General features: G+C 35.8%; 1 protein-coding gene across 1 annotated transcript; it reads left to right on the top strand.

Moving 5' to 3' along the window:
* Positions 1–1,589: 1,589 nt before the first annotated feature.
* Positions 1,590–8,400, top strand: LOC115979659 (proteinaceous RNase P 2-like). Its single transcript, XM_031101717.1, has 6 exons — positions 1,590–2,621; positions 3,110–3,211; positions 3,334–3,509; positions 3,654–3,774; positions 5,734–5,802; positions 7,730–8,400. The coding sequence occupies exons 1-6, from the start codon at positions 1,671–1,673 to the stop codon at positions 8,057–8,059; spliced, it is 1,749 nt and encodes a 582-aa protein (XP_030957577.1). The 5' UTR covers positions 1,590–1,670; the 3' UTR covers positions 8,060–8,400.
* The last annotated feature ends 1,733 nt before the right edge of the window (positions 8,401–10,133 follow it).

The following is a 10,133-nucleotide window of genomic DNA, read 5'->3' as shown; positions in this document are numbered from 1 at the left end:
ACTTTTTGTCATGGTTTTCCAACACTGCAAACTCAAAACTTAACAATCTCCCCCTTTGGCAATCCATGACAAAACATACATACAACATAATGCCCATATACAATAAATGCCCAAATACATCACAAATCCCAATCTAAGACTCCTAACCTAGAAGTTGCAAGAAGATGCAGAAGATCTTGATCAAAATGTACCTATCTTTCCTGAAACACTCAAAAGAGCCCATCACCGCATGTGTGAAAATAAAGGCAGATAAACAATAAATAACAACAAATATGAAACTAGAAGCAAATAACAAATATGCAATAACAACAAATAACAAATATGTAAACTAACTCTCCCCCTAAGTTAGATATATATATATATATATAATTAAAAAAAAAAAAACTTTTATTTTCTCCCCTTTTAAAAAAAACACTTTCATCTCCTCCAAAATAAATAAAAAATTTCCCAAATCAACATGATTCCCAAATTTCATCTATTTCTTCCCCTTTTTTTCATGTATTGACAAAGACAACCCAATCATAAGGTAGACAGTAAACATACACAACAAAGAATAATAGAAAATATAGAACCAAGGGAGCACTAAAGAGTTCAGCTCTATAGAAAATAGGGGCAACTCCCCCTATGAAGAGCAACATCTCCCCTAAGAACAACATAGGTTTTAAAAACAACTTTCTCCTCCTATAAAAATAGGAAAAATAACACAAGTTTTGGGAAAAATGATTTTGGGAAAATTTAGGAGGTGGGGAAAACTAAAAAGACACAAATCTGACTTAAAATAAATAAGCTGAGGATACATATGAACACGAATATTCTCTCTTTCAATATAATATAACTTGACATTGTGTAACCTATAAACAAATACACGCAAACACTTCAGGCACAATCAATTAAGACTATACAATATAAATCTCAATGATATAAAAATTCATCATGCTAAGTGTTTTAGAGAAAATATTTGCACATGTATTATCCACCATATCTCAAAAAAATATTTTCTGCAGTTCACACATAAAATAGCATATACTAAAATGTATAGAACTCCAAAATTAATCAATCAATTTTTAAATCAAGTTGAGTACACAATTTAGCAAAGTGTATGCGTGATGTGTGTGAAAACAATGAGAGATATGACTGCAAAAATGCAAGATGGATAAAGAAAACAATGTAATGCATTTCCTAATCTATATGTGCAATGCATGAAAAGACTGATCGGTTAAAAACTTAAAAATTGAAAATTTTCCAGTTTCAATCGGTCGAACATCAATCGAGTATCAATCAAGAGAGGCACAAAGTTTTGAACACAAAAGCTCACATTTTCGATCAGTCGAGGATGATCTTCGATCAGTCGAAGCAATGAAAAATTTTAAAACTTAAAAATCTGTAAATTTTATGTAGTAAAACAACTTGAAAGCAGTTTTTATGACTCAATGCAGGTGAACATGATCCAGAATAGTTTTAAGAACGTAATGCCTCTTAAAAAAAAGTAATAGCTGAAATATAAAAATTATTTTCTAGTAAAAATTTCATAACTAGAATTTTGTTGAATTCATGTAAATAGTACTCTATATGCCAGCCTAAGCCCAATGCGACCAAACCCATACAAAAATGTCCATTTAACTCTACCAGGGGTTTTGAATCTAAAGGGTTTTTGCTCAGACTTTCAAGCCATGGACGACACCACCACCACCACCACCACTGCCGCCGCCGCCTCTGCCGCCACCACTTACAACAATAACAGGAATAAGAAGAAGAAGAACCAAACCCCAGAAGCCAAATTCCACTCAGACCTCACACTCTGCTCCAAAAACAAAGATCTCCACGCCGCAATCTCGCTATACGAGTCCGCGACTTCACAGCGCCTCAACCAGAGCCACTTCAATACTCTCCTTTACCTCTGCTCCAACTCCGTCACCGACCCATCACTCAAACCTCTCGCTCTGACCTACGGCTTCCGCATATACGAGCACATGCTGTCTCTCCACATCAAGCCCAACGAGGCCTCAATCACCTCCGCCGCCCGCCTCGCCGCCGCGAAAGGCGACGGGGATTACGCCTTTGGTCTTGTGAAATCCATGGAGATTGCGCCGAGGCTGCGTACCTACGACCCGGCATTGATGTGTTTCTGTGAGAATTTGGAGGCGGAGAAGGCTTATGAGGTGGAGGAACACATGGGTAAAGTTGGGGTTAGTTTAGAGGAGCCGGAGCTTGCGGCTTTATTGAAGGTGAGCTCGGAGACTGGGAATGGAGAAAGGGTTTATGGGTATTTGCATAAGTTGAGGAATGTGGTGAGGAGTGTTGGGGATTCGACCACGGCGAAGGCTATTGAGGATTGGTTTTGTGGTGAGAAGGCCAGAGAGGTGGGAGAGGTGAATTGGGAGTTGGAGAGAGTCGAAAAGGCGGTGGAGAAAAACGGGGGAGGGTGGCATGGTTTGGGGTGGATTGGGAAGGGTGATTGGGTTGTCAAGAGAGCCAATGTGGATTCGGCTGGGCGGTGTGGTGGATGTGGGGAGCAGTTGGCGTGTGTGGACATTGATGATGCTGAGACTGAGAGGTTTGCGCAATCCGTGGCTGCATTGGCTTTAGAAAGGGAGGTTAAGGCCAACTTTAGTGAGTTCCAGGTGAGTGTGTGTGTGTGTGTGTGTGTTTTTCGATTTTGGTATGTGTTTTGAAGAATTTTAGATAATATGGCTACTTTGAATGTTTAATTGTTTTTGTGGAATGTTATTTGTATATATTTATGTAGAATTAGAAGAATTGAAATGAGTTTGATTTACTGCTTCTGTCACCACATTGATCATTGGTTCTGATTTTCAGATTAATTAGAATGTTACTAGTTGAGTCTGTTTTGGACAGCATGATAGAATTAGTGTCTGGTTCCAGTGGTTTGGCTGGTTGTTAACTCATTGACTAGTTAATGTAGGTGTACAGGGTTTTATTGCTTGTTGTGCTTCTAAAACTCATGGACCACTTAATCTTTGATATGGTATATGAAAGATTTAATATTTCATTTTCTCTGCTCAGAAACAAATTATTAATGTGTTTTATACTTTGTATCTCTTCTAACTTTTTACTGATGCTCTTTCTTCACTGAAATATCCTATTCAAGGATTGGCTGGAAACACATGGCGATTTTGAATTTATAGTGGATGGAGCAAATATTGGGCTCTACCAACAAAATTTTGCAGATGGTGGATTCAGTGTCTCTCAGGTTGTACATTCTATTTGTGTTGGTTTCCTCCCTCCCCCTCTTCCCCCTCTTCTCGTTCTATCTAACCACTAATTTTTGTATCTTTCATTAATGTTTATGTCCTGCAAATTGCAATAGAGCAGCTTGATGCTGTTGTGAAAGAATTGTATAATTGGAGCGGAAACAAATGGCCGCTGGTTGTCTTGCATAACAAACGTCTTCGGGCACTTCTGGAAAATCCTTCCCAAAGAAAGCTGGTCGAGGAGTGGATGGATAACGGCATTCTTTATACAACACCAACTGGTTCCAATGATGATTGGTATTTACCCTTAAACCGCCACATCCATTTTTAGGTCATTATGATTTTGAATGTATGAATTAGGACTCATTCAGTTTTCAACAGCTTGTGCATATTTTCCTTATATCACTTTCTTATTTATTAATGAAGGGTTATATAATTCAGGTATTGGATGTATGCTGCTGTAAAAGTCAAGAGTTTACTTGTGACAAATGATGAAATGCGAGATCACATTTTTGAACTCCTTGGAAGTAGCTTTTTTCTCAAATGGAAAGAACAACATCAAGTATGTGCTGCCTGAAAAGCTTATCCTATACATAGTCATTTTTGTTTCATATTTTTTCTGTGTTTTTATTAATTATAATTATATCTCTCTTTTAATTATATTTTCAGTAAAGGGTGCCTTTGGCTATTTGAATGGTCATGTGTATTGAGTCCTAATGATATATCTTCTATTGTAGATCTCATAGATTCTTTTGTTTCAATTGTGATACACATTTTGTAACTCTTTAGCCTATCTTATGTATACATCCTGTATACACAGGGTAGTTCCTTCTCATCAATAAATTTATTACTTGTCAAAAAAGAAGAGCGCGCTTTTGGCTAGATGTGGGGATGCTTTTGGTTTTACATTATTAAACCGTATTTCCTTTTGCTCAGTATTGTTTAGTTGCATTGTATACAAGGATTTAAAATCATTTGATTGAAGAGCAAATGCTAATATAAATCTTACTATACTGAGGATTTGAGCTTTTAAGATTTTGCTCAATCAATAACACTTGTAATATTATAGATTTGAAATGACATCTTACACATAATCATTTCAAATCCACATATTAATAAAGCTCAAATCCATCTATTAATTTCATCATTAGAATGAAAAAAAAAAAAGAAGCCATTTCATAATCTCTTCTAGTCATTTAAACTAAAAATTCAAATTCAAATCCTTGTCTATAATACCTCTGTCCAAAAAGTTCATTTATGAATTGCCAAATCTGTCGTTTTAATATGGTCAAAGAACTGACTTATAACTATGTCTAAGACAAGGTAGTCAAAAGTAAAAGGTGCCAAGGGCTTGTTTTGCCTGAGGCGTGAGGTGACAAAAACGCGTTAGCCCGAGTAAAGCGAGGCACCAAACTCTAAATATATTTATTATACATATACAACTTAAATCATATGTTCCTAGTGTATTGAAATCTTATAATAAAGTGTTTTTAAATATGTTGCAATTGATTTGTTGACCCCTTGTACACTCCTTGTGTACTAGGGTGTCCCTTTTTGATATCAATAAAACTTATTACTTATCAAAAAAATGTGTTGCATGAAAAATGAGGTCTATCAAATGATTTCAAAATAAGATTAACATGGTTTAGGCTCTATTAGTTATTCTAAAAATAGGTTTTATAACAAGCTTCTACTAGAAATTAATTAATCTAACAATAAGTTTTACAAAAAACTCTTGTAAAATAATTTATCTAACAATAGGTTTTCTAACATGCTTTTTAAAATTAATAATCTAATGATAGGTTTTACAAGAACCTTCTATTCAAAATTTAAAACTTAAAAAAAATTAAATTAAATTAAAAACACTGAGGCTCTCGCCTTAGCGCTTTTTCATGGCTTAAGGTAGTCACCTTGCTCACCTAGGCTGTAAAGGCGAGAGCCTCACTAAAGGCACTTTAGTGGTGCCTTGCCTCGTCCGGGCGTCTTGGCTAGCCCCCGGCTCTCCTATGACTACACTCTAAGATGCAGAAAATTCTCTGTTTCACACATAAGATGGATAATCACACCCTCTTATCAAGACACAGCCAAGCATTTTTATATTATACACATATCTTGAGAATGAGAATATAAAAGACATTGAACAATGTGAGTTGGTTGAGCTTAGCTGAGGCACTGCATCAGGCACAGGGCATTTCTTCCGATTATCATTATGCAGATAATGAGATGATTATAGTTGTTTTCCTGTCCTGAGCCTTTTTTTAAATAAGTAAATGTATGTTTTACTGTCCTTAGCTACCCTACTATTCCTCAATCTGAATGACCTTAGGGGGACAGGGTTCACATTTCATAAAGTTAATATTTGGAATAAGAAACAGTTGTTCAGATTTACAAATATCAAATTTTCTTAGGATTCTTCTTCAAAGCATGTATTCTTAAGTCTTAGATATCAATTTGATGAGAATCATATGTTAGATCCCTATTTCGTTGTATGAATAAACATTTGTTGCATCCCATGCTCTAGGTTCGGTATACTTTTGTGAAAGGTAACTTGAAACTTCAGATGCCGCCACCATATTCTTCTGTCATCCAGGTACCATTCGTAATTTGGTTCTTTAAATTTTTGTCTGATAAAAACAATTCCCATATGTGCCTATAAAAAAAAATTTCATCTATTGTTTTCTCAACTTGATGACAGTCTTTATAGAGATTTGTTCTCTAGGCTTCGTAATCCATTTCAGCATTAATTTTCTGTATGTGCGTGCACGAGCGCGTGAATGTGCAAGTTTGTGTGCTTGTGTTTGTCACTTTTGTCTCCTTGGTCACTACACAGGCTCCATTTTTAATGCTGAAATTTTACTTTAGGGATGAACAGTTATGCCTTTTGACATGCTGAAATTGCCACATTATTGTCTTAATTTTTATGTATTAAATCTAAATCCATACATGGTCAAGCTCCATTGCTGATTTTTTAAAATGATTGTCGAGCTGTACATAACCTTTAGTAATTCTTTAGATTTCTTTGTGTTCATTTCCTTGTATATGAACTATGAAGTAGTCTTACTCAATAAAATCCTTATTTACTTTGTAAAAAAAATAAACCATAACGGTCAATACTCATTAGATTAGATTTCAAAATGGATTATGATCTTGATATATTAAGAGGAGAGGGAAAATGTGGTAAGATTGGGAATTTGATAGAAATTTAAATGATTTTGTGTGAGTTTGAAATTTGAAAGGCATATATAGCAGGAATGATGTTTGGCAATCACATAGGAACTTGATGAAATTTATTTTCACAATGACTTGTGTGATATATAATGAGTCCTTAAGCACTCAACAAAGTTGTACAATGTATCTCATAACCATTAAACTTTGGGCAACTTTATGCATACACTTTGGGGAATTCAATTGGAAGGGAATGAGGAGTTCAGGTCTGTTTGGGATCCGCTTATTTTACTGAAACTGAAAACTTTTCGCTGAAAGTACTGTAGATAAAAGTAAAAGTTATCTGAAATAGTACAATGAAACCCATGAATAGTACCAAAAATGCAGTGAGACCCATAAATAGTAGCAAAAATAAGCTGAATAATAAAATAAGTTGGTAAAAATAATTTTTGCCAAACAGACACTTCATGTCTATCACATTGTGCTACTGAACAAAAACTTTTGGTCCTCTTATAAAATTCTTTTTTTGCTTGTTTCCTATATATACCTCTAGTAACTTCCATGTACATTTTAATTTGGACAAGTTCAACAATTTTGATGACTTCAAGCCATATTGGTGGTTGTTCATGGTATTACATTTCTATGATATACTAGAGAATAGAATCTAAATCCAATTAAGTGATTAACTTCTTTCAAATGAAAGTAAAAATATGCTTAGATGTTCTCTGTGACTTCCTGTGGTTTCTGATTTGGGCATTTGTAGTTTATCATATATTTCATAACAACTGAGCTTAATGTCATTTTTTCAATCTTCTTCTGCATTAAAATGAGATGAACCTTCAAGGCACATGAAAAAGGAAAGGGGGAAGGAGGAGTCCCATCTTGAGTAACACATTACATTTATAATGGCTCATAAATGTACAAGATTATACTTGGATACTCTTATAGTCTGTCATTATCCAAAAAAAAAAAAAGAATGTTGATAATGTTACTTTTATTTGGACCTAAAGTCTACCAAAACCCACCCCATCTTGAATTTTTTTATATATTTTTCTCTACTGTATAAAATTTTTATCAGGTTTTTCCCCTTGAATGGAAAAGGCTGTTCTTCAAGCAGCTTTATGCACAAATTTATATATAATTCCCTTAAAGTTACAGTTTTGTGGCTAATGGAATGACTGTTGGTACTTGTTAGTTGGGCTGTACATATGGAGTATTCTGATGGCCCATGTGTTCCTAAATTTTTTTTACAAGAAACTGGCTGTTTCCATTTAATCTTTCTTATATTAGTTAAAAACTATATCTTGATTCATTTCTTGTATGGAGTGCTGAGACACTAATCTGGATTCCAGGAATCAAAAAAAGGATCATGGCATGTGCCTGTTGCTGGCAACAGCAGCGACTGCAATGAATCTTTAAGAACTTGGCTCTGCATTACTAGGCCAAGTGCTAGTGAAGCTTTTGATAAAGTCCCAGTCAATGCAGAAACTTCTGAAAATGGTCATTGCATCTCCAACCTGGATTCAAGAAGTCCTTGCAAGTCAGAGAGTGTTACAAGAGGCAATGGCTTACATAACAGCGTGCATTCCTTTCAGTCTTCTGATGATAAAGCTGTTTCCTTGACGGGTAAACGAAAAGAGAGATCCCCATCTCCTTCCCAGCCATCTCATACACCTAACTGATACTTTTTAATGAAGCAATGACTTGGTTCCATGTCAGAGGCTTCTCAATTGTTTCAAAAATGTCCATCAAGCATGATGGAATGATAGAGCAGCAGCAACAGCAGCGTTAGTGACTATCGTAAGTCAATGTTTTTCAATACTTGAAGTGGTCTTCTACCTATAACATTTACAATGAAGGATTTTGCCTTTCCCTCAATTTGTATCATGCACTTGATAAATTTTCTTATAGTTCCATTGTTGTACTGTACAATAATCAAAATTCAAGTTTCCAACAACAATATGAAGGATTTTAAATTCATGTTTATTAACTGAGAACACAATAAAATGAAGGATTATAACTTTTTGTTTATTGATTATATTCGTAGACACTTGCTGATGTTTACTTAAAGAGTTAAGAGCCATGATGGTGTCTACATTTTTTTTTTTTTAGTCAAATAAAGCTTTCTACTTGGAATCATGCTAATTAGATAAAACAGAAAAGTGACACACACCCCCACACACACAGAATTTCAAATGTGGGAAGGAATGTATCTCAATCAATCATGCTTGTTGAATTTTAGCCAACGGGGGCTTGGCTGAGTGGGTAAGGCTAGGGTGCTTCGTGTAACACACCTAGGTTCGAGTCCCGTTGCCCGTAGGAGTTCGTTGGTGGGCATCCTTAGTAGGGTTAAAATCCCGCACAGGCAGTAACCATAAATTCGGTTCACCTGACGCCCTGCCCAGGGGTGTAATATAACCATAAATCCTCCCATTTTAATTTACCCAAAAAAAAAAAAAAATGCTTGTTGAATTTTAAACTATCTTATCGTTGGTATTTTCCAAGGCTGCATCACATCCTTTTTTCCCCCCTAAACTTGACTTAGATTTTACACATGATTGGTTAACACTAAGTTTGTGGGTTAAAAAAAAAAAAAAGATTGAAAAAGAAAAATGAGGGAACAATAAAAGATTAAACAATTTCATTATTTATTGTTTTAATGTTTGTAAAGAATGAATGAAAAAGAATTTACTCATAATAACAATACTATTGTCACTCCCAAAACAAATCCCATTATTACTCTTTGGAGTTTTGACCATTAGAGGACCTTGTGCATGGCTTTTAGACGTTTGGACTTTGGAGTTTGAGTTTCATAAAAGACCGAGTGATGTCTGTGTTGCAATCCCATGTGAAAGTGAAACCCACAAGAAAGAACGTCTGGTGTTTGATAGAGAATATGCCATTGCCAGCCAAAGAAAGAAAGACCCAATTTATTTATTTTTTTGGTTTCTCACAGGTAGGGCTGGCCCTAGACATTTTGGGGCCTAAGACGAGAACTAAAATGGGGCATAACCAATAACCAAGTTTTGCTTTGAACTGAAAAGGTTTCTCTAACACTAAGGGAGGGGTCCTAGACTCTTTGCCTCTTAGGCAGTAGAAGTGAGAGTTCTTCTTGTAAGGCTGTTGGGTTCCCTAGGGTAACTAGTTTACTGGTAGGGCTAGTGGGTTGTCTTTCTTTTGGGGTTAGGGAAACACAAGAGGAGGGATGGAGAACTTGACGAAGCATTGGTGTAATTTGTCTCTCAATGAAAGGGAGGGAGGCAAGCTGGCGGTGAAGAAGGATAGAGCGAACCAAGAGTTTACTCTTGTGGCTAAATTTCTAACAAAACGTGTGTTGAACACTGAGGCGATTGTGAGGACTTTCAGCCCTTTGTGGCGAGCCAAAAATGGTTTTAAAGTTCGTGATGCAGGCGAACATACGATGTTATTTGTGTTTGATAATGCAGAATAAGTGAACAAAATTTTGATGAGTGAACCCTGGAGTTTTGATAGGCATCTAGTGATCCTCCAACGATTAGAGAGCGCTACCTTAATGAATGCATTGAAGTTGGATTCAGTATCGTTATAGGTCCAGATGCACCATATTCCAGTGAGCTATCTGAACAGAGGTGTGGCTGAGGATTTGTGTGAAGCAATAGGCGTGGTGGATATAAGTGCAAAGGATATTGAAGTAGATCGTGGCAGTTTCTTCTGAATTCGGGTGCGTGTTGATATTTCGATACCTTGGTGTTAGGGTTGAGTGTTATCAATGGAGGA

This window comes from Quercus lobata, chromosome 1, assembly GCF_001633185.2.
Source record: "Quercus lobata isolate SW786 chromosome 1, ValleyOak3.0 Primary Assembly, whole genome shotgun sequence".
NCBI classification, from domain to species: Eukaryota; Viridiplantae; Streptophyta; class Magnoliopsida; order Fagales; family Fagaceae; genus Quercus; species Quercus lobata.
This window is presented reverse-complemented; position numbering and strand designations above follow the sequence as displayed.

Coding starts and splice junctions, on each gene's coding strand:
- LOC115979659 (XM_031101717.1), top strand. CDS start 1,671: ATGGACGACACCACCACCACCACCACCACTGCCGCCGCCGCCTCTGCC. Junction 3,212..3,333: donor GTGGATTCAGTGTCTCTCAG/GTTGTACATTCT, acceptor GCAATAGAGCAG/CTTGATGCTGTTGTGAAAGA. Junction 3,775..5,733: donor AATGGAAAGAACAACATCAA/GTATGTGCTGCC, acceptor CCCATGCTCTAG/GTTCGGTATACTTTTGTGAA.